Source organism: Geotrypetes seraphini, chromosome 10, assembly GCF_902459505.1.
Source record: "Geotrypetes seraphini chromosome 10, aGeoSer1.1, whole genome shotgun sequence".
In the NCBI taxonomy this organism is placed as follows: Eukaryota; Metazoa; Chordata; class Amphibia; order Gymnophiona; family Dermophiidae; genus Geotrypetes; species Geotrypetes seraphini.
The window spans coordinates 129,258,177-129,283,064 of NC_047093.1; the positions used below are offsets into that span (position 1 = coordinate 129,258,177).

The 24,888-nt window shown below is 42.3% G+C and overlaps 2 protein-coding genes across 7 annotated transcripts in view; one reads left to right on the forward strand and one right to left on the reverse strand.

The window, feature by feature from the left end:
- SPATA46 (spermatogenesis associated 46) overlaps nucleotides 1-14,294 on the forward strand; it is a 39,240-nt gene extending 24,946 nt beyond the window's left edge. The window contains exons 3-5 of one of the 3 annotated variants that reach the window (XM_033961449.1): nucleotides 5,552-5,644; nucleotides 7,970-8,083; nucleotides 13,591-14,289. In XM_033961449.1, coding sequence (XP_033817340.1) covers nucleotides 5,552-5,644; nucleotides 7,970-8,083; nucleotides 13,591-14,192 — 809 coding nt within the window. In that variant the 3' untranslated portion in view covers nucleotides 14,193-14,289. Of the gene's footprint in view, nucleotides 1-5,551; nucleotides 5,645-7,969; nucleotides 8,084-13,590 lie in introns of all 3 variants that reach the window. The other 2 variants (XM_033961450.1, XM_033961451.1) reach the window with 2 other exon arrangements.
- The window catches only part of LOC117368111 (carboxyl-terminal PDZ ligand of neuronal nitric oxide synthase protein-like), a 147,802-nt gene that overhangs the window by 15,997 nt on the left and 106,917 nt on the right, over nucleotides 1-24,888 (reverse strand). The window lies entirely within an intron of this gene.

Below are 24,888 nucleotides of genomic sequence, written 5' to 3' on the forward strand. Positions count from 1 at the left end.
TGTGGCTCCAGAGGTGTGTGCCCAGGAGGGAAGGGTTTGGAGGAATGTTGCAGTCGGTGATTTATAGAATATACCAGATCCAGGCACAACTTAGGAAAAGGCATTTAGGCCTGGTTTTCATTGGCATAAATGCCTGCACCTAAATACAGTTTTAGGCACGCGGATGGGTGCTAACTTTGGAGACAATTTATAGAATCAGGCTAAACACTGACTTTTGTCAGCACCAATTTTTTTAGGCGACATATTCAGAATTTGGGCCTTAGTGCCCAAACTTTTGGCAACGTTAGGCAACTTTTCTTGAATTGACCCCTGATGTCTTGCTCCATGTGAATACTCGTGATGTTGAAAAGAGTGAGGAAGGATCTGGAAGCTAAATTTGGAATTTTAGGTGGGAAGCTGAAATTCAGAACTTCCAGGACAGCCATTTTAGAACAGATCCTCAAGGGTTTATACCAGTGGTCTCAAACTGAAACCCTTTTCACATTTGGATTTGAAGGTACTTGGAGGGTCACAGAAAAAATAGTTAATGTCTTAAAGAAATGACTATTTTGCATGAGGAAAAACTCTTTATAGTTTATAAATCTTTCCTTTTGGCTAAGTTTTAATAATAATATTGTCATTTATAGCTAAAGAGATATGATAAAGAAACTGTTTTATTTTACTTTTGTGATTATGATAAACATACCGAGGGCCTCAAAATAGTACTTGGCGGGCCGCATGTGGCCCCCGGGCCGCAAGTTTGAGACCACTGGTTTATACTGTGACCTACACTATTTAAAAGGCGTCTCCCTTGTAGGAAAACTAGGTTCCTCCCTCCCTTTTAGACTCACTGAGCTCTGGAACAACCTTACCTCCCCTCTTAGGAATCTGAGCTCCCTCCAACTCTTCCGTAAACATCTGAAAACCTGGTTATTCTCAAAAATGTAACTCTTCCTCCCTATCTGATTTTCTAGTCCTCTAAATTTCCTCTTCATCTTTCCCTCCACTGGAGTTCCTTTCTACCCTAATTCTTGTTAACCATGTTGATCTCTACGAATGTAGAGATGATGCGGTATACAAACCTAAGGGTTTAGTTAGTTTATTTAACATAATCATGAACAATCTAGAGACAAAAGGTAATTTAAAATGTCTACAACTAATATAGAATACAGCAGCTCGGCTGTAGGCAGTCACCAGTGCTGGCGCCTCTTCTCTTCTCTGCGCACCCCACCCCCTCACTGGCGTACCGATTTCAGGGTTAGCAAGCTCAGGGCCCCTTTTGAAGAGCCTCTACGCATGTCTGGACGTCGACGTGATAATGTCATATATGCGCATGATGTCATCAACATCCACGCATGCCCAGAGGCCTTTCAGCCTCGGCCCCGAGTTTAGTGTGCCATGGCTTGAAAAAGTTTGCGAGACACCGATGGTTCATAGTCAAATGCACGCAAGACAACAGCGTACGGACAAACGGGCGCAAGACAACTGAGCAGCAAGACAACTGAGCGCCAAGACAATTGAGCGCCAAGACAATTGAGCGCAAATCATTTTCAGTAACAAGCACGAGCGGGACATCTGAGCGCAAGACATCTGAGCGAGAGACATCTGAGCGCCGGCAAGTGAGCGCAAGACATCTTGAGCGCGAGACAAATATTCGTTATAGATCAAGTTCTAGCAAAACCAGAGCTTTACCTATAACGGACACAGTCAGCCAGCGAAAGGAGGGCGGGCTGTTCGGAGCACCTATATAAAGAGGAAACGTAACCATAGTAACAAAAATGCATTCATGTGACTAATACTCAAAACGCAAAGAGGCAAGGGAACCATACTGATAACGTGGTGATGTGATGACATGTTAACGTGCTGAACGTGTGCGTGCCCTTCGTTCGCCACGCACCATTTTGAGGCGTGCTAAATTGTCATTGCGCTGAGTTATCCTTGCGTTCAATTGTCTTGCGCTGAGTTATCCTTGCGCTCAATTTTCTCTCACGCTATTATCTTTGCGCCGATTTGTCTTCGCGTTTTTGTCTGCACGCTGTTGTCTTGCGCGCATTTGACCCGTCACCGACACCGATAGTAGTGCTGAATATCCAGATTTTTTAAAAATCACCATGGCCACCAATGCTTAACAAGGAAGAAAATTGTTGTCAGCCTCACTTCCCTCGGAGCATCTGCTCACTGGATGGAGAACAACGACAACCCCCCCCACCAAAAAAAAACATCGACTGCCGTGGCTAAATATTGACCCAAGAATTTCTTATCATTTTTAAGAAAATGTAACAGGCGACTGAGCAAAAACTGAATTACTGTATGAAAAAGGTAGATGTGTGGATGTCACTGCATAGTTTGAAATTGAATGTTAACAAAACAGAAGTTAAGAGTTGTGGGACATAATTTGGAGGAATTACAGGTAGATTTCCCGAGTGTGCTGGGGGGTTCAAGTGGAGATTGACAATCTTGGGGATCTGCTTAGATTCATCCAAGGGGGTACCCGCAATTACGTACCCTATATAGACTAAACCCGATGTTAACATCTTTTGATTTCAGGATTTTTGCCAAAACTAGACTACTGTAATTCACTCTATCTTGGATTGACTCAGGCAGAGAATAAAACCATGCAGCTGGTAATGAATTTGGCTGCTAGGCTGATTACTGACACGCCCAGAATGGCGCACATTTCGCCTGCCTTGAAACAACATCACTGGTTGCCGATAAAACAGAGGGTACAGTACAAAGTTCTCTCTACGGTCCACCAAGTCCTATATAGATCGGCCCCAGCATGGTTTGATGCATTGTGGGAGATCTATAGACCTGGAAGGACACTGAGATCAGAGGGGGGGTATGAGATTAACAGTGATTAAAGAAATGGGAGTGCGTTATATAATTACAAAAATGTTTTGTATTGCTAGTGTACATCTAGGGAATAACTTACAGATTCTGTTAACTTTAAGAGGTTACTAAAGGCACAGCTGTTTGTTGATGCCTATATGTAACATGGAGGAAAAGTTCCCATGTTACTTTAGGTTTATATGGATACACAGAAAATGGATGTTTTATGTCTGTGTATGTTATGGAGATTTTATGAGCGTTTGATACTGGAAACCGCCTAGATTTTAGGTGGTATATAAATGTGTTAAACAAACAAAGAAACCAACCTTTTCTATTTCAGAAGGCTTTTAAAACTGATGGGTAAATTATCAAGGGGCAAGAAACCGGCAGATGAAACATTACGGAGAAAGCTCTGTTCTTGTTTTGGATGTCTGAAAATACCGATTTTATGGTGTCGGGTCAAAAGCGCGCCGGGACAAAGGCGTACGCAGACAATTGAGCGCAGCGTGGAGGCGCGCGCCGCAGAAAATTACTGTTTTTAGGGCTCTGACGGGGGGGCGTGGGGGGGGAACCCCCCCACTTTACTTAATAGAGATCGCGCCGCGTTGTGGGGGCATTGTGGGGGGTTTGGGGGGTTGTAACCCCCCCACATTTTACTGAAAACTTCACTTTTTCCCTGTTTTTAGGGAAAAAGTTAAGTTTACAGTAAAATGTGGAGGGTTAGAACCCCCCAAACCCCCCCACTACGCCGGCGCGATGTCTATTAAGTAAACTGGAGGGGCTCCCCAACAAAACCCCCCGTCGGAGCCCCTAAAAACTGTAATTTTCTTCGGCGCGCGCCTCCGTCTTGCGCTCAGTTGTCGGCGCGCGCCTTTGTCTTGCGCGGGGTTGTCTATGAACCGATTTTATAAAGCCATAATATGGATGTCTAACACTGCAGTATAAGAACATAAGAATATTCTTACTGGGTCAGACCAATGGTCCATCAAGCCCAGTAGACCGTTCTCACGGTGGCCAATCCAGATCACTAGTACCTGGCCAAAACCCAAGGTGTAGCAATATTCCATGCTACCGATCCAGGACAAGCAGTGGCTTCCCCCGTGTCTTTCTCAATAACAGACTATGGACTTTTCCTCCAGGAACTTGTCCAAACCTTTCTTAAAACCAGCTACGCTATCCGCTCTTAAGCACATCCTCTGGCAACGCGTTCCAGAGCTTAACTATTCTCCGAGTGAAAAAATATTTCCTCCTATTGGTTTTAAAAGTATTTCCCTGTAATTTCATCGAGTGGCCCCTAGTCTTTGTCATTTTTGACGGAGTAAAAAAAAAAAATCGATCCACTTCTACCCGTTCTACTCCACACAGGATTTTGTAGACTTCGATCCTACCTCCCCTCAGCCGTCTCTTTTCCAAGCTGAAGAGCCCTAACCGTTTTAGTCTTTCCTCATACGAGAGGAGTTCCATCCCCTTTGTCATCTTGGTCACTCTTCTTTGAACCTTTTCTAGCGCCACTATATCTTTCTCGAGATAAGGAGACCAGAATTGAACACCAAATGAGGTTACACCATGGAATGATACAGAGATTGAAAGACAGATGTCCAACTCCTTTTGCAGAAAGGGAAGGGAGGTCCAAGTTGAAAAAAATAGGTGCCCATATTTAGACCTAAAAATTGGCACGTCCAGGCTATAAAAAGGCACTCCAATTGAGCAGTTCTCCACTGAATGGCAATATAGAAGTCACAGTATGCATTTTTCTGTCCCTGGAGTTTTCCCCAATTAAAAAAAGAAAATAAAAGTTACAATAAGCTGCAGTGGAATTTGAACCTGTGGATCTGTGCTCTGGCTCTAAGCTGCCTGCTTTAACTATTAGGCTATTCCTTCCCTTAGATGTCTGTGTAGCTATTTTAAAATGGACAGTCCTCTGCTGCCACACGGACGCCCATGTCCCTCGTTTTGCATGCCAGGGATGGGCAGACTGGATGGGCCATTTGGCCTTTATCCGCCCTCATGCATCTGTGGACATTTTTGTCAAATGACTCTCCATATCATTAGGTTTTATTAGGCACGAAACAAAGGGGTTACACCATGTTCTCAATAACAGCTCCTCAATCTTGGAATGATCTCCCACTTTTTCTTCGAGAGGAAAGGAACCTAGATAAATTTAAATCCAAACTTAAGAGCTTCCTTTTTAATGATGCTTTTAATGTATAAATTTTATATCCTAAAATTTTTTTTACTTTTCACTTTTTATTCTATATATTAAATATAAATTTTATTTGTTACCCCTCCTATTGTTTTTTCCTTAAATGTAATTAAATTAAATTAATATTGATTGTAACCCTTTAATAAACCTTCCTTTGCTTTGAAATGATATGTGGAAATTATGTATAGCAATGTCTGTAATTATTATTTTTAACTCACTTTGAATATTGTTTGTTATATTTGTCACCCCAACTGATGTTTAATGAGATTGTACATCGCCTAGGAAATGTGATAGGCGATTAATCAAATTTTTCTAATAAACTTGGAAACTTATTTTTAAATCCAAAGAAATATGTTTATCGTCAATATATTTGGCGTTGGACATTGCCTGTGGCAATATTATATATTGTCAGTTTCATTTGTAATCCGAGAATGATTGGCAAAGTATACATTTTTAAATAAAAGAAAAATGAAAAATGTTTTACCCCCCCCAGATTAGTAACAAGTGAAAGCTTATTGGGTTAATTTATTTACAACACAGGAATTCATAATACTGCTGCTACGTCGGAAGAAATAGGCACAAACCAGCAAATCCTGGACGTCACCGATCTTACGGTATACAGTAAAGCCCAGGGTAAGCTATTCTTGTCAATGCTCAATGATTTGGAAATGTATCCATTCACTCGAAAGTGTGGATTAGCCACGGTATGAATAGTGGTGAGCACCAACTAGGGTCCCTAACCATCTAGATCAGTGGTCTCAAACACGCGGCCCGGGGGCCACATGCGGCCCGCCAGGTCCTATTTTGAGGCCCTGGGTATGTTTATCATCATCACAAAAGTAAAATAAAACAATTTCTTGATCATAATGTCTTTTTAGCTATAAATGACAATGTTATTATTAAAACTTAGCCAAAAGGAAAGATTTATAAACTATTGCGTTTTACCTCATGCCAAATTGTCATTAACTGTTTTTTCTGAGGCCCTCCAAGTACCTACAAATCCAAAATGTGGCCCCACAAAGGGTTTGAGTTTGAGACCACTGATCTATATAGAACATGTTAACTGTATATTGTTCTCTCTGAGCTCTGGAAGATCACTGTTCTCCACAGCCCCCATGTGAGCTTATACTGAAAAAGCATATAATTAAATGAAATATATAAAAGGACGGTAGTTGCCAACAGTCAAGGCTCCTTTTACAAAATCACGGTGAGGTAGATGCCCCGATGCTCACAGGAATTCCATGAGCGCTGGAGCATTTATCTCGCTGGCTTGCGGTAGAAAGACCTAAGAGACGAGGCCAAATTAGAAGCCACAACACCGGTTGCAGTCACCGAACTAGTGATAATTAGAACTGGGTGGCGATAGCGGAGTAGCAGCCTAGTGATTAGATCACTGGGACGTTCAAGTCCCAATCCTGCTGCTGTTTCTTGTGATCTTGGGGGCCGCGGCAACCCCCCCCCCAAAAAAAAAAAAAATTGGTGGTAGGAAGTTACACGACATGTAACTTCTACTGCTTTCTGTACAGTGGCGGCTCATGCCACACTGCACCGCTGCTGCCAGACTGCCCCCCAGAATCCTCTTCAGCAGCAGCTCACTGCTATACTCACTGCTGCCAGTCACCAGCCTATGCTGTTCCAAGGCAGACCACCACCGCTGCTAGCAGTACCGCAGGGCTGCAATTTCTCTTCAGCTCCAGCCCGATTAAGGTTAACTGGGTTGGATACTAGGGGGCATCAAGGGGCGGGGGTTGCTGGAAGCCTAAGAGAACACAAGGAGAGTATCGAGGAGGGAAGCTGTAGAGAAGAGTATCAGGGAGGGAGACTGAAGAGCATGGGGGGGGTGGAGAGGAGAACATACGGGTGGGGCTGGAGAGCATGGGGGACTATACAGGAGACCATCGAGGAGGGGGCTGGAGAATATGGGGGGCTGTAGAGGAGAGTATCGGGGAGGGGGGTTGAGGATCATGGGGGCTGTAGAGGAAAGCATCGGGAGGGGGGGCTGCACAACATATGATAATTAATTAAAATTTTCTCGGCATAGCGTGCTGTGTGTGTTTTAATTTTGTGGTTACCATGTATCGTTAATAACATTATATTCTGTGTATGAAGAATGGAAGGAGTGGCATTACAATTCGTACTATTATTATGGGGGCAGGGTCTGGGGCGGAGCTTGGGAGGGTCTAGGGCGGAGCTCCCAAACAAAAAAAGTTTTCCGATGTCTATACTGGAAGGTTTAGAAACATTGCACTGGAAATAGAAGCACTTGTATAGATTGCATACATGTGCAAATGGCGATTTCAGAAAGCTGCTATTCATGACTTAAGTAGATCCTTAAAACTATCTTTTCAATTTCTTACTCATCTTAAAATTGCTTCTGAAGCTTTGTGAGGAGGAAAGGATGCATGGACCCCCCCTACCTGGAATATATATCAGGCTTAATCTCTCTCAAACGATTTCTCCACTGCTCTCACCTTCTCTCTCTTTTCAACCTAATCTTTGTATATTCTGTCCTCCATTTGGTTATTTGGATTTGGAACCCCCTCAGTTGATAATCCATTTAGCGGTATTTTAAATTTAAACAAACTTGAAGTTAAATTCAGAGAGCTGGAAGTAGAGCTTGAAAGTGTTAAGATCCAAGTTCAAGGTCAATGTATGAAGTCTATACAGTCTTCTAACTTGGCTTTAAAGAAGGGAGTGACCTCTTTGGAAAATAAAATTGAAATGCTAGAGAATATGACTTCTTGTAATAATTTACATTTTATTAAATTTTCCACATAAGGGAAGTTATCAACGTAGGTTAGCATTAAGATGTGTTATTTTACTGTTAACCTGGGTTATTAGTAATTAGGATTCATTGCATAAAACAGGTAGAAAAATAACATGTCTTATCGGTAACCTACCTTGATAACTATGCTCCAGAAATGTTTAACAAGTAGTTTAGGGATATTCTTCATTTAGCCTATGCAGGAACAGGAAGTCGTTGCAGAGAGAAGGCTTCCAGGGCAGGCCGAAGGCAACAGGCTCACCTCACTGAGCTACCAGTGGCCCGAAGAAAATTGAAGTGCCAAGGAGGTAAGAGGGGGGCCCAGGGGAGAGCCACTAGACTCCCTGTAAGCTGGCCCTGCCAAACCTGGACAAATTGGGGAATTTAAAAATCCCGTCCGGATATAGCCGGGTTTTTCCGGACGTATGGCAACCCTATGCCAGAGGTAAGGGACTGCTATAATAGAATTCTGCCTCTATTTCAGTACCTAAGAAGGGTTTACCAGCTACTATCTAAACGCTGTTCCTGGAGCTGGGCTGCTGACGGGGCAGGGCAGCCACCCAAAGAACTGGAACTGAATTGAGTGCTAACTGAAGAAGCCTATTGTGCTTTCTTTAAAGCTTAAATTTCTAAGAGGAGACCTGTGAAGAAACAGGCTCCACACTGAGGTGGAATTAAAGAGTTTTCTTTTGATCATTACAAAATCTGACTGTCTGTGTTTGTGCAGCCCCCTCACTGGGCACCTGGTCCTGCACGAGTACAATACGGAGGCACTCCTGGGAGCCTAAAGTCTCTGTCTTAAAGAGGCTGGCCCATAATTCTGCAATAATTGGGAACCTCACTATAAACACGGCAGGTTTTTTTTCTTTTTTTAATTTGTTTCTTTTCTCTTTCAAAGGGGCTAACAAGGATAGCTTCGCCCCAAGTCAGAGTTCAGAAGAAGTCCAGTTAGAGCCGAACAGGCAGGAGTTGGGTTGTTGGGTTTTTTTTGGAGTATGTGACAAAGACTATGAAACCATTCCCATCCTCTGCATAGCACTTCTCCCCAGAGTGAAACTGCCATCGAGAAAATCAAGCACTCCCCTTTTTGGCCAGTGCAGGGCAAGCAAGTGCAGTTCGGACAGCCTCAGGGAGGGGGGAGGGGAGAAGAGGAAGACTCCAGGAAGTAGCTGAGGAGAGCTTAAAAGGAAGAGCCAGAATCAGAGAGAGAGGACACAGACTGAAGGTGGAGAGTGGGAAAGCTGATAAGGATCCTGAGGTAAGGGACTTCTATAACAGAATTCTACCTCTATTCCAGTACCTGACTAAGAAGGTACTGGGCTGACGACTCTGGTGGGGCAGGGCAGCCACACAAATAACTGGGACTGAACTGAGTGCTAACTGAAGAAGCATATTGTACTTTTTTTAAAGCCTAAATCTTTAAGAGGAGACCTGTGAAGAAACAGCCTCCATACTGAGGTGGAAGAGTTTTCCTTTTCTCACTACAAAGTCTGGCTGTCTGCGTTTGTGCTGCCCCCGTCACTGGGCACCCGGTCCTAGATTTAAGAGCACAGTTGGGGACAATTGGAGAAATCACGAATAGAGATATCTTAGTATCTTCTTTTAGACTGGCTTCGGATAGGGTTAACATTTTGAGACTGTTTCTTTTTTATCTAGGTCACAATTATTTCATGGGCACATAATTTGTATGTTCTGATGTATCTAGTGAGCCATAGATGATCAAGAAAAAATTTCATGTCAGGCTTGGATCATGGGTTGAGTTTCTTTTTGAAATTTCTATGGAAATGCTTTATTTATAGTGGAGGTCTTCCTACTCCTTTATGTCATAAATGTGGGAGGGAGAGTCATACATTAGGTCATGCATTTTGGTTTTGCCCCATAATTCAGCACTTTTGGAAGCGAATAATAAATTATATGTCAAAAATAATTGGAAGATCATTGCGCTGTTCTCCTTTCTTTATTTTGGATTTGCCAGAAGCTCTTGGCCATTTACCTAAAGGAAATAGGGCGTTGTGTAGGAACATAAGAACATAAGCAATCCCTCCACTGGGTCAGACCGAGGTCCATCGTGCCCAGCAGTCCGGTCACACGGCGGCCCAACAGGTCCAGGACCTGTGCAGTAGCCCTCTATCTATACCCCTCTATCCCTTTTTCCAGCAGGAAATTGTTCAAACCTTTCTTGAACTCCAGTACCGTACTCTGTCCTATTACGTCCTCTGGAAGCGCATTCCAGGTGTCCACCACACGCTGCGTAAAGAAAAACTTGAGTCTCTTGGCTAGAAAATGTATACTACAATATTGGACGATCCCTGATCCTCCGAGGTTTTCGCATTGGCGGAACCAATTACATCAGTTGGCCATTTGGGAAGCTAGAGATGCTGGAATTATAAGAAAGAGAAAGATGTTATTTATACAAATCTGGGATTCATATTTGCAAGATTTGCATCCTAAGGGCTGTAGTGCGATTTTAAGTTGGATCTCTTAATTGGGCTTTTATTTAGTTAAATGAAGAGAGTATCATTGGGAAGAGAGTACTATTGGGTGGGGAGGGGTGGGTGTGGAGAGGGACGGTAAAGGTTCAAACACATATAGATAAAGTGGGGGTTTATTGAAATTGGAATTTGTCTTTTATTATGTATATTATATTATAATAGTTGATGCATTATTGATGTGCTTTGATGTTGTATTTGATGATGTTTGCATCAATAAAAACTGTTTGAATCTAAATTTAAATTTAATTTCGCTAAATATATGATGATTATGTATTTCTTGATCCAGTCAAGTTGACAGAGTTGGTATTGAATTATGAATGAGCTAGGGATAGTGGCCAAAAATGATGGGAATTGGATAGAGGTATTAAGAGAACAGGAAGATGTTAACAGTTTGTTATAGTCACTTTAATGTGGAGAGATATAAATTATAACTCTGTGATACTCAAATAGCCAAATATCTTCTGTAATCACAGCTCTAAGTGATAATAATGTTACTGTTAATTTAAATGGTGAAAACCTCAGACCCTGAACCCGTGACTAGTGATAACACCAAACTGGGGTTCATTGGGGGACCATCATCGTTTTCACTGTCCCCTATACCATCCAAAAATCAATGTAAATATGACAAATAAATGGAAAAATTAAAATAAAACTTTTAAACAAAAACTTATCTGAGGTTTGTTATAACCTTGCCTTTTGCAATGTACATATGGATATTATTAGAAATTGTCTGTCCCCCATAATATAAGAAAGCTTAATAATTATAAAGCTTTAAACACATCCTTTAAAACTTTTTTTGTTAAAAAGGTATTTTAGTTGTATAAGCTGTAATTCCTGGAAAATTGTCCAGCTCCTTCAATGGTAACTGCATTAAATTCAGACGGAATATTACAGGATATGCGCACATAGGCACCGATTCTATAAATGGTGCTTAGCAGGTATGTGCCACTAGGCGCCACTTGTAGAATCATGCTTAGCAGGGCCTACCTCAATTTAGACACGGTAGACGCCATAATGTCAGGCACTGGTATATTAGGCCAGGTTTTTCTTGGCCTAATTTACCAGAGCCTGAGGCAATCCATACCCAAACTCCATCCCTAACCATGTCTACTTTTCAGGTAGGTTGGTTTTTAATGACGCTGTTTAATAAACAGCACCGACTGAACCAATTAAAAAATCTAGTTAGGCACCTAAAGGTAGGTTTTTGTTTTGGTTTTTTTACAGACTCGGGGCCATAATGTAATATAATGTAATTAGGTTATATTCTCTGTGTATTTCTTGTTCAACAGCCATTGATTTTGTGGGAGAATATTACCTTTGCCCCCAACACCCCACCTGGACACCCCTGACTCCCCCTAACCTTCAATACCCCACCTAGACATCCTGACACCCCACCCGGACACCCCCCTGAACCCCACCCCACCACCTTAAATTAAAACCCAGCAAGACAGATGCCCTCTCCCTCCTGCCTGGAGGCCCACCTCTTCAAATGGCAGGCCTTCCCCTTCCTGGCGCATCCTGGGATGCACTGGGAGGGGCCTAAGGCTCTAATTGGCCCAGGTGGGTCAGATGGGAGGGGCCTTATTGATTCACTCTGCATTGCCATTGCATTTTGCCTCTTTTTTTTTTTTCTATCACCATGGTAAAGAATGTTACCACGCTAATAAACTGCAGTTCACACTTACGGTCATGAAGAGCAATTTTCTATAAAGTCACACCGAGGGCTCCTTTTACTAAGGTGCACCAGCGTTTTTAACGCACACAGGTTCTTAGCGCGCGCTACGCTTCCAGAACTAACGCCAGCGTTAAAGGTCTAGCGTGCGCTATTCCGCGCGTTATGGCCCTAACGCATCTTTGTACAAGGCGCCCCTAGAGTAGCTAAAGATTTTCATGCGCTTATATCATGCTATTTTTATAGTCAAGTACACGTCTACATGACTTTAGAAAATCCTAGTGTAAGAAAGAACGACCATACCTGTGAACGCTAACCAGCACATTAGGCTGCTGCAAATGTTAGCACACCTGAGTACAGAGCTGAATGTTATCAATATCCAGAAAATGGCAATATTCAGTGCTTTTGTTCCCTGTGCTAAGTTACGTGGGTTCCAGTGCTGAATATTGCTGGTCAACGAATATTTCTCAGCTCTGCCCTCAGATCACCCTGGCACTATTTGGATTGCACATGGTGGCATTCAACATCATTATCCAAACAACGCTGCTGAAAATCTGTGATTGGCCCCTGGTCAGTGCTACATATCCATATACCACTACCTGGATAAGTATCTTTGAATTTTGGACCCAGAATTCAAGATTATATGGAACAAACACACAGGATCCTTAGGGAAAAGATCCCAAGGCAAAGCCAGAGACCATGAGGGTTTCTGCATTACTATAGCAGGAAGGGAAAAATGGGCAGGCTATATGGATCTGCAGTGATATTGTATTTATTTATTTAAAACATTTATAGACCGCATAGCCAAAGTCTTTGCAGGTAACAACGTACAGTGGCTTATTTACTCAGAAGAGAAGATAACAGTCACGGCAGCTAAAAGATAAATGCTGCTTTGTTTTTTCAAGCAAGCCTTAGGGGGTTTTCTTGCCTATGAAAGAATGCTGAAAGGGAGCTAATCAACTATTTAAGCTCTCCTTTCTAGTTTCAAAGCTACGTCAGCTTTGCAACATCTGAGGCGTTTTCCCCATTGTGCTGTACTGGCTTGAAGTTAGCTTGTAGCTATACACTTCCCCCTCCCCATTCGCGGTTTCGGCAATCGCGATTTCACATATTCGTGATTTTTTGGGGAGGGGGAAAAACCCATAGTTTAGCCTTTCCCCCAGCGTCCCGGCCTTACCTGGTCTAGCGGGCTTTCGGGGCAGGAGCGATCTTCCTATGCTCCTGCCCCGTGTAGATCGCCAATAGGAAATGGCTGTGGGGAGTTCCGTCATAGTCTCGAGAGACTACGGGAACTCACGGCAGCCATTTCCTATTGGCGATTTGCACGGGGCTGGAGCGTAGGAAGATCGCTCCTGCCCCGTAAGCCCGCTAGACCACCAGGTAAGGCCGGGATGCTGGGGGGAAGCCGGGGGTGGGTCAGAGCCGGACCAGAAGATATTCGCGGTATTTCACCATTCGCGGTCCGGCTCTGCCCCTACCCCCCGCGAATCCGGAGGGAGAAGTGTATGTTTAAGAGGGGTGAAGGTATTGAGCATGTTTCACCAGTGTGTATTTAAACTGGAAACTGTGTTTTGTTTAACAACATACATACAATTGCTCTGTTTCTCTGAACTGAAATATGAGGCTGTCTTTCGTATGCTTCTTTTTGTAGGATCTGCTTTCTCCACCTTTCAGAACCAGGAATCCACACACATTAACTGCAGCATCTACCGCCCCTGGTATTCTCCTTACAGCTATTATGCCTGCACGGGCAAAGAGAGCCTGCTAGATTCCTGCAGCTCCCAGGGAACATCAACAGACAACGTAAGAGAGGTAACTGGGGACTCTACTGGCCTACTGGAGATCAGCAAAAGCATCCCTTCTAATTCTTCCTCCTTGGGAAGCCCATGCCCCAATGCTTCCCAGTGGAAGCTAGAATTGGTCCAGGACTCTAAAGACAGTATATCACCCCAGGATATTTTGGCTGCTTCTAAATGGCTTCCAGAGCAGCAAAGTGGCTACAAATGTGTGGCCTGCTGCCGAATGTTCCCGACACTGCATTCCCTACAGAACCACATAAGACACGGTTTCCGCGAAGGCTTCAGTTGCAGGGTCTTTTACCGCAAAATCAAAACATTCTGGGAGCGAGACAATGTGCAGAAGACCACGGACGAGTCTTTTTCCGAGACGGAGCAGCTTCCACCACCATCAAAAGCAGCACCTGTCACTTGCCCAATACCAAGCAACACTAAAAATAAAATACCTATATGCTAAAGCATTACAATGTTTCACTGCTAAGCTTAGCACGACCAGCAGGTGAAATTCTTTCAGTTATGATTATGTAGAATTAGTTTACAGAAGCACAAAGTTTTTTTTTTAAAGATTATGCCAATTAAAGTATATGTTGGGATACTATGCATTGCTGTTTCTGGATGCTTCTCTCCCTCTGATCCATGACGACATATTTGGCATGACATCAATTGCAGAATGATGAAAGAAATGAAAAGAGAGCAGATGAAGACTCATCGTGACAGGCAGGGCCACAAAAAGGCTTCCAAAAAAATGGGGGTTCAAACGATTGGTGTTTAACAAGAACATGATGGCCCACTTTTTACAAAGGTGATCATCGCGGCGGGCTACGGTAATCGCTCCAAAGCCCATAGGGATTCAGCGGGCATCGGCGCATTGGCCACGTGGCAGTCACTCCCGCCCCTTTGCAAAAGGGGGGGGGTAACGTTTCCCAGGATAAGGAAGCACATTTTTGCAGCAGTAAAATTACGTGGCTTTTATTTTTTCAGCTCCATATGAACCAAAACAAACCACACACACAAAAAAAAAATATCTTACATATATATTAAAATCTATATGGGTTGATATTTAGCTGGTGGCACTCAGGCTTGGATTTTCTAAACAGCGCCCAAGCTCAGTGAAACATGCGCAGTGGTTAAAGCTTACAGCCTCAGCTCCCTGAGGTTGTGGATTCAAACCCTGTGACCCTGGGCAAGTCACTTAATCCCCCCCCCCCGCCCCTCCACTGCCCCAGGTACATTACATAGATCGTGAGCCCACCAGGACAGCCAGGGAAAAATGCTTGAGTACCTGAATAAGTTCATGTAAACCGATCTGAGCTCCCCTGCGAGAACGGTATAGAAAATTGAATGAATAAATCCTATATAATAAAAGACTAAGCGCACATGCGCACTTAGGATTTCGTGTTGCCTGCCGCTGTGGCGTGTGTTCCGTGGCAGCCAACCCAGCGGCAGGGAACATTCTGGCCACTCCCCTCCTCCCGCCCTCACTCACCGTGGAAGCCAGGCAAGCTCTCTCCCTGCCCGCGTCCTCGGCAGGGAACATACCTCGGCCCTCCCTCGCCGCCGCCGATCCTCCTGTAAAGAGCAGCCTGCGACGGTGGCCGGCTTTAGCGAACCTTCGCAGGCCGCTCTCCAGCCTCGGTAGCACGTTCCCTCTGACGCGATCCCGTGCGTCAGAGGGAACGTGCTACCGAGGCTGGAGAGCGGCCTGCGAGGTTCGCTAAAGCCGGCCACCGTCGCAGGCTGCTCTTTACAGGAGGATCAGCAGCTGAGAGGAGCCTCCGCTGGCACTTTTAAAACTTAAAACAAAAATCTTCGGCCGCAGCAGGCCAGCCCGTGGGAAGGGAAGGGGGAGGGGGCCGAACGGAGCAGGTCAGATCGCAGGGAGGGGCCGAAACAGAACAGGACAGCTCTGTGGTTTGTTTTGGTTCATATGTAGATAAAAGAATAAAAATGTGTTTCTCTATCTTGCAAAATATACCCACCCTTTTACAAAGGCGTGTTAGCAGCTGCTGTGTGGCAAATGCTCTGATGCCCACTGAATCCCTATGGGCACTGGAATGATTACTACAGCCAGCTGCATTTTCAATGCCTACCTTTGCTGGAGGACCCAATTCTCTAACTGGGGCTGTCACGTGATTGACATAGGATTGGCTGCTGCTTTTACGGCGGCCACTGACAAGTGCCAGTTAAAGAATCCACACCTCAGTGTTTTGCCCAGTAAGTCAATGCTGGGCCATGTCAAGGATTCGACACTGACTTTTCAGGTATGTGGAACCAGGTAAAAATCACCACTTAAATGTGATATTTAGCACTTAAGCATCAATAGGTTAGGGCTCTTCAGCTTGGAAAAGAGAGGGCTGAGGGGAGATATGATTGATGTCTACAAAATCCTGAGTGGAGTAGAACGGGTACAAGTGGATCAATTTTTCACTAGGGGACCCTCGATGAAGTTACAGGGAAATACTCTTAAAACCAAAAGGAGGAAATTTTTTTTCACTCAAGAGAATAGTTAAGCTCTGGAACGCGTTGCCAGAGGATGTGGTTAAGAGCGGATAGCGTAGCTGGTGTTATGAAAGGTTTGGACAAGTTCCTGGAGGAAAAGTCCATAGTCTGTTATTGAGAAAGACAAGGGGGAAGCCACCGCTTGCTCTGTATCGGTAGCATGGAATATTGCTACACCTTGGGTTTTGGCCAGGTACTAGTGACCTGGATTGGCCACCGTGAGAGCGGGCTACTGGACTTGATGGACCATTGGTCTGACCCAGTAAGGCTATTCTTAGGGAACTGCATAAAGACAGAACTGACTTTTATATGGTCCTCTTTATGTGATTAATTGGGCCAATTAAGTACTGAATATCGGAGCAGAACACCCCCAAAATAGCCAGTTTTGATTTAGGAGCCAACTGTCATTTTCAGTAGCACTAATCAGTTCAGTTTATGTATGTTACGTTTGCACACTGTGGACAGAACAGTTTATAAAGTGTGAAATAAATAAGTGCTGCTGAAAACAACCGGTTAGTCTTGAACAAGTGATTTAACCAGCCAAGAAGCCATTTCTGGCCAGTCTTTGAACACTGACCTGAGAAAGTGTAGCGACTCACCCACTCTTAAATTGCAAAATATTTGCTCTTTCTCACTTTAGGAATTGCTCAGGGCCTGTTGTCCAAGCCAGTGTTCTTCAACCATCGGTCCATGGACCAGTGCCGGTCCACAGAAATTTCCTGCCGGTCCACAGGGCCAGCACGTGCATCAGGCCCAAAACAGTGTTCTTCAACCGCCAGTCCACGGTGCAATCGATGCGGCATTATCTTCGAGCCAGCTCCCTCTTCCTAACGGATTCAGTGCACAAAGCCACGGGCAGTGGCTCCTACGGGCATCCTGCGCCTGAACCGGAAGCCTTCTCTCTGACGTTGCAACGTCAGAGGGAAGGCTTCCAGATGAGGCACAGGACGTGCAAGGTGCAATTAGTACTATTATGGGGGTGGGGTCTGGGGTGGAGATTGGGTAGAGATGGGCAGGGTCTGGCCCACGACTTAGCTCAGTGTTCTTCAACTGCCTGTCCACGGACCAATGTCGGTCCACAGAATAATTCATTTATTTCTGCCGGTCCATAGGTGTAAAAAGTTTGAAAAACACTGGTCTAAGCGATAAAGACATTCAAGAGCGACAACTGTAATATAAAAGTAGTTTAAAATTTTTAAAAAATTTGCAGGGGGGGAGGGCAAAATCTGTAAAAGGTTGAAATTGTAATTTTGTTTTAGTTATACTTCCAGTAGTTCTGTGATACAGAATCTGATGAGGCTGCATGGCAATAGTGATTATACTTATACTGTACTATGATCAGAGGACAATCAAAGGAGGGAGGACGATAAGACAAACTACTGCAGTTGCATTTAACTTTAAAACAGAGAAACTATGATAAAATGAGTAAATTAATAGGAATGAAACAAAAAAAAAAAAAAAATCAGCTGCAAAGGATGAATGTCTGCATGAGGCATGGATGCTAAAAATATTTTTTTAGAAGCACAGACTAAATGTATTCTATGTATTAGAAAAGGTTCTCAGAAGATCATAACGCTCATAGGCAGCGAAACGCGTTTTTGCTTGGGGGAGCCTAAAGGCTCTGCCTAGCCCCAGCAGAAACCTGGAAGCAGAGGTAAGCAGCAAAAATCTTAAAAGCTACAAGTTCCGAGTTACATACAAATCTGATTTAACCTTTTCCTATCGTAATAAATTTTACATTACGCTGGTTCCAATCGTAATTATTTTAGCAAAGTTTTGTATTCACCGTTATCATTTACGGCTATTGTAAACATAATGTAAATAAGTCTAAGTCTGTAAATTCAAATATTTTGTGTTCCTGGCTCTTTTTTTTTTTTTTTTCTTTGACTATTCGTTACAATTCATTAATAACAAATATTCATGAATATCTACTAGAGTTCCATATAGAGAACATTAAAACATATATAAGGTAATTAATCAACCGTGATCTAGTCCACATTATCATGGTCGCCAGCATTTTAAATAGGAAATCAAATCTATCTATCATCTAAGGACAAGCAAATAATTTTTATATATTGTACATCATCCTCCAAAAATACAAATCAATACTAGAAATTAAACTTTCAGCAAAGATTTCTCTTTAATAAAATCTTCTAACTGGACTGGATCATAAAACACATATCACTTCCATACGATATAAGGTATTTGCATGGAAATTTCAAAAAGAAAGTAGCTCCAACTGCCAAAACCTTAGGCTTTAGCTGGAGGAATTGCTTCCTTTCGGTTTTAAAGGTATTCTGTTTTATTTATTGAGCTTTCATAATGTGGTTTCTTGGAGAAGGAAGTCCTTCTGGCAGAATCCACATAACTACAAAAATATTAAATAAGTAGATCTATAAACTCGATATTGTGGCACTCCAAATGATAGCTGTATGAGCCACTGTAGCATAACATAGGAGAACCCACGCACCATTCACACACCCTCCAACCAAAAACGTCAAAAGAAAAAAAAAAACTGTACGACAACCTCCTAGCCACTCGAGCTGAAACACTTGGCCAACAACTCTACAACCTATTGACCACGACCACAGACTACAAAACCTTCAAGAAAGAAATAAAAACCCTTCTATTCAAAAAACACATAAAACCGAACTAACACAATCAGAAATGTCCCAAGCATCACCTGCAACTACTACATATGAACTTCCAATATCATGACAACTCAGATGTAATCTAATCTAATCTAATCTAACCCTTAGGTTTGTATACCGCATCATTTCCACGTTCGTAGAGCTCGACGCGGTTTACAGTAGGAGAAATAGGAAGGAACTACAACAGAGGGTTAGAGGTAGAAGTGTGAAGAAAATTTAGAGGACTTGGGATGCCAAGATATAAGAGTTTCCTTGATTCCTAAGTTGGAGGGAGACTTACATTTTTTGAGAAAAGCCAGGTTTTCAGGTGTTTGCGGAAAACTTGGAGAGAGCTCAAGTTCTGAAGAGGGGAGATAAGGTTGTTCCAGAGCTCAGTGATTTTGAAGTGGAGGGAGGTCCCTAGCTTTCCTGGGTGGGAAATGCCTTTTAGTGAGGGGAAGGCTAGTTTTAATTTAATCCTTAGCAACTCAAAGAAATGTACAAATTACTCCCTTAATACTTCTAGTCTCCTGACAATCCATTTGTAATCCGCCTTGAACTGCAAGGTAATGGCGGAATAGAAATCCCTAATATAATGTAATAAGTATATAAGAAATGTAATATTAGGTCATATTAAAGGTCCAAGTCCAACATCATGTTTCCAACTGTAAAGTCCAGGTCAAAAGTACTTGATAGGAGCCAAAAGAATCATTTTTCCTTTATTTACACATAGGGATAAGCTGCACTTTCCTAAGTCTGCCTAGCTAATAATGGTTTATTGACCTTTCCTCCAGGAGTTTATCTAAGCCCTTATCAAACGTAGCTAGGTTAATTACTTCCATTCATCTTCCACCAGAAAATTCCATAGCTTAATTCTGCACTGGGTAAAATAAATAAATAAATAAATAAATACTACTTTCTCCAAATAATTTTAAAAGCATTACCTATCAGCTTCATGGAGTTGTCCTCTAGTAGGAGAACTGTTTGAAAGGTTAAACAGCTGCTCTCTATTTAACTTTTTAAAGCGCCAGCGTTTATCGATAGACTCTTGGTTCCCTACGCCTCTGCCAGAACGCTCAGATCTAGCGATCAACACTTATTGACAGTATATTTTTTCCGTCACAGCGCCACAAACGTGGAATTCCTTGCCCATTCATCTAAGAGAAGAACGTCTTAAACAGATTTAAGAGCAAGTTAAAGTGCTTTCTTTTGAAAGATGCTTTTGACTGAATACTTTCTTAGTAACATAGTAACATAGTAGATGACGGCAGATAAAGACCCGAATGGTCCATCCAGTCTGCCCAACCTGATTCAATTTAAAAATTTTTTATTTTATTTTTTTCTTCTTAGCTATTTCTGGGCAAGAATCCAAAGCTTTTCCCGGTACTGTGCTTGGGTTCCAACTGCCGAAATCTCTGTTAAGACTTACTCCAGCCCATCTACACCCTCCCAGCCATTGAAGCCCTCCCCTGCCCATCCTCCACCAAACGGCCATACACAGACACAGACCGTGCAAGTCTGCCCAGTAACTGGCCTAGTTCAATATTTAATATTATTTTCTGATTCTAAATCCTCTGTGTTTATCCCATGCTTCTTTAAACTCAATCACAGTTTTCCTCTCCACCACCTCTCTCGGGAGCGCATTCCAGGCATCCACTACACTCTCCATAAAGTAGAATTTCCTAACATTGCCCCTGAATCTTAGATTTGGTCTGCTCCTTTCAATTTTGTGCTCTGTTATGTTTATTTATCCCCTCCTCATGTTTAACCTCTTATTTCTTTTCTGTTAACTATTGAATTTCTTATCCTTTTTTTCCCTTTGTGTAATGTATGTCATGTTCGTTGAGTATTGTCTGCGTGTTTGTTCCCCCTGAAAGTTGTAAAGTTTTTAACAATGTACATTGATTTGAAGTAAGATGAAGTGATTAATCACATTCTAAATAAAACTTGGAAACTAACTGTTCTACTCTACTGACTCATTCAAATATACGATTATGTTCAATGTTTATAATCTTTTGTAAACCGCGTAGAACATTTTGGTAACACGGTCTATAAGTATAATGTTATGTTATGTTATGTATTGCCTCTCGATTACCTCTTTTCCAAGTTGATGAGACCTAACCTGTTGGCCCTGTCTTCAAAGAGTATTCCATCCCCTATGTTATTGTTGCTCTTCTCTGATCCATTTCTGGTGCCACTATATCCTTTTTGAGATGAGGCAATCGGAACAGTTAGACATTAGACAAGATGCAGTAGCATCGTGGACCTCTACAGAGCCCTATAGATATTTTCAGTTTTGCTGGCCATTCCATTTTAAATCATTCCTAATATTCCATTTGCTCTTTCAGACTAAGAAATTTTTTCAATATGGTTATACATAATGACTGCAAGATCCTTTTCTTGGGTGGTAACTCCTAATACCAAACCCGGCAACGTATGGCTGTAGATGGATTTATGTTTCCATATGTATGGTTACTTTGCACTACTAGTCCAAATGACATTTCATTGTCATGTAGATGTCTTGTCTCCTGAGAGTGCTATTTTTTAGCTCCGGCACACTAAATGGAGCAAAGGTTTTTCACGGCACATTATAATTGAAATTATAAAATTGCAAAACCAACAAAAAATTAAATTCAAAGCTCTTTAAGCTATGTTTGGGTAATAGTAGCAACAATGCAACCATAGCAGATAGAATAGAATTGCTAATCAATACGATGGATGTGCTTGTTTTTGAGGGCAAATTACCTCAAAATGTGGCTCGATAGTCAACAAGCAAACACAGATTTCATCATCCACCATCTGCAGTCGTTCTCTTTTTTTTTTTCAATTTAATTTCTGTCAGAGCTGAGAATCCAAGTTTGCAAAGATAAGAAGATCCAAACGGTAACAAAGCCTTGATTGCTTTGTTGCTCAAATTAAAATTACTTCCCATTAGTTTTCAAGGACCAATCACGTCAAAGAATGATGCTTGTCTGGGCGGTTGTATTCTTACGCACACAGACGCTCATAATTGACAGACTCTAGCGTACTTTTGAAGGAAATTTTTTAAAAATAAAGTCAATTTCTGGAATCTCTTGTGGCACACTCAAAATTTTTTCGGGGCCCACCACTGTGACGTGGCACACAGTTTGAGAGACACTAGTGTATGAGTAAAAAAGGCCTTCTAAATCTTTCTAGTTGTAGCTTGATAAAATGTTCCTTCCTGATGCCATTGAATGTTGTCACTCCTTATTATGACCGGGACAGCCATGCAAATGATTACTCGCAATTGGAAGATTTGGGATCACCTTCGTTTTCCTTTTTGGTGGGCGAGCTTATGTTTAACTTAAAAATATGAGAAAATGAATGTTGACATGCTTGGACATAATAAGATATTCAAATTAGTTTGGGGTCCATTGACGTCTTTTGTAGATTTGCTATAGTTGTCCTTTATCTTTATCTTCCGTTGTTTTTCACTCACACATCCGGGGGGGGGGGGGAGCGGGAGGGGGGTATATCTGTTTTGGTATTATTCCTGACGGTAATGATGGACGGGGGAGGGAATTTTTATCTTTTGTATAGATACTGATTGATTATAAGTGCTTGGTTGATTATCATTATTTGTATATTAATTGTATTGCACTTTTTGTTGGCATTAAAAACTAAATAAAGTTAAAAAAAAAAAAAGAATGTTGTCACTCCCATCCTGCATATCCAGGGAGTCTTCTCTTTGGGTTGTAGTTGGTGATCAAGACCTTTAACCACTCAGAAGACTGGGTTTAGTTTGATCTAGAAAGTTAGATAAGATAAGATAAGAACGCCTTCACCGGATCAGACCCTAGGTCCATCTAGTCCGGCGACCCGCACACGCGGAGGCCAAGTCAGGTGCTCCCAGATGGAGAACCTGATTACCCGTATCCCTCAATGTGTTTTGCAAGAAGGTGTGCATCCAACTTGCGCTTGAAACCCTGAATGGTAGTCTCCGTCACAACCTCCTCCGGGAGAGCATTCCAAGCGTCTACCACTCGCTGTGCGAAACAGAATTTCCTGACATTTGTCCTGAGCCTGCTGCCCCTCAGTTTGTCCGTGTCACACTTGACAAAGTGAATAACGATGTTTCTTGCTCTATTATGTCAAATCCTTTTAGTATTTTAAAAGTCTCTATCATATCCCCTCGCAGTCTCCTCTTATCAAGGGGGAACAATCCCAGTTAATCTACATATTCTCCTAGCTCAGTGGGAAACATTTATGAGGTTAAATCTCTGGCTTCTGATTAAGACATCTATATCTGTGATCCAGAAAATAGAACAGAAAAATAAGATTGTGAGGAGTCAGAAAGGTTTATTGTTATAAGGAAAAAGGTAATGAGAACATTAAGAATAAGTGCACTTAACATAATACAGCAAGAGAACCCAGGTCAGAGCTAGACCAGAGATTTAATGACACAATTTACAGATAGAAAAACATACAAAACTTGAGAAATGTAGGAAACAGAGTAAAGTTTACAGACAGTATTTTAAACTGGCATAGTATTTACATATTTACATTCCCATTTACAATATACAAAGATAAAAATAATTCATTCATAAATTAGCCCAAAAGATCATGTGAGCATGGCAGTATCAAACAGCAACTATTGGTCAACCCCACTCAGGAGAGGAGAAACAAATACTCAATTACTCTAGTAACACATTCTTCTATTCTTTTAAAACATGCAATAAAGAGTGATTAAACACAACTATTTTTTCATTTCTTAGAAAACCAATATTATAATTGCATTGTGTACGGCTTGTAAAAATTGAAAGTGGGAGGAAAAAGCCTCAGATCCCCCTTCTATAAACCAAAAAGGTTAAAAATAGGTAGCATCGGGGTCCAGGAGGGGACCTGATTGAGACATTCAAGATAATGAAGGGAATAGACTTAGTAGATAAAGACAGGTTGTTCACCCTCTCCAAGGTGGAGAGAACGAGAGGGCACTCGCTAAAGTTAAAAGGGGATAGATTCCGTACAAACGTAAGGAAGTTCTTCTTCACCCAAAGAGTGGTGGAAAACTGGAACGCTCTTCCGGAGTCTGTCATAGGGGAAAACACCCTCCAGGGATTCAAGACAAGGTTGGATAAGTTCCTACTGGAACAGAACATAAAAAGGTACTGAAGAGAGAACGAGAGGGCACTCTCTAAAGTTAAAAGGGGACAGATTCCGTACAAACGTAAGGAAGTTCTTCTTCACCCAAAGAGTGGTGGAAAACTGGAACGCTCTTCCGGAGTCTGTCATAGGGGAAAACACCCTCCAGGGATTCAAGACAAGGTTGGATAAGTTCCTACTGGAACAGAACATAAAAAGGTACTGAAGAGAGAACGAGAGGGCACTCTCTAAAGTTAAAAGGGGATAGATTCCGTACAAACGTAAGGAAGTTCTTCTTCACCCAGAGAGTGGTGGAAAACTGGAACGCTCTTCCGGAGGCTATTATAGGGGAAAACAACCTCCAGGGATTCAAGACAAGGTTGAACAAGTTCCTGCTGAACCAGAACGTATGCAGGTGGGGCTAGTCTCAGTCTTTGACCAGAGGGCCGCCGCGTGAGCGGACTGCTGGGCACGATGGACCACCGGTCTGACCCAGTAGCGGCAATTCATATGTTCTTAAAAAGCCTCCACACTATTTCATTTTCAAGCCTTGTGCAATGCATTTAAATTTCAAACTTAGTTTTAGAAAACTTTCTCAATATTACGAGATACGTATCTCACTGTTGAAGACCGACAACACCAACAGTGGCCAGTGTTTCGCCGTCAAGGCGACCTCAGGGTGTGTCAGAATCGATCCAATTCTTATACATTTTACTCAGACCACAATCCAGCGTTTCTGGTTACAGGTCATACACAATGCAATTCTAATATTCGTTTTGTAAGTTCTATGTTTAATCACTCCTTTATTGTATGTTTTAGAAAACTTGAAAACAGCAACACCATATCAATGAGATCATAAGACTTAACTAAAAGCAAGGCATCTCTAATGATGCTCAAAGAAAACACACCGCAGCTCTTAGT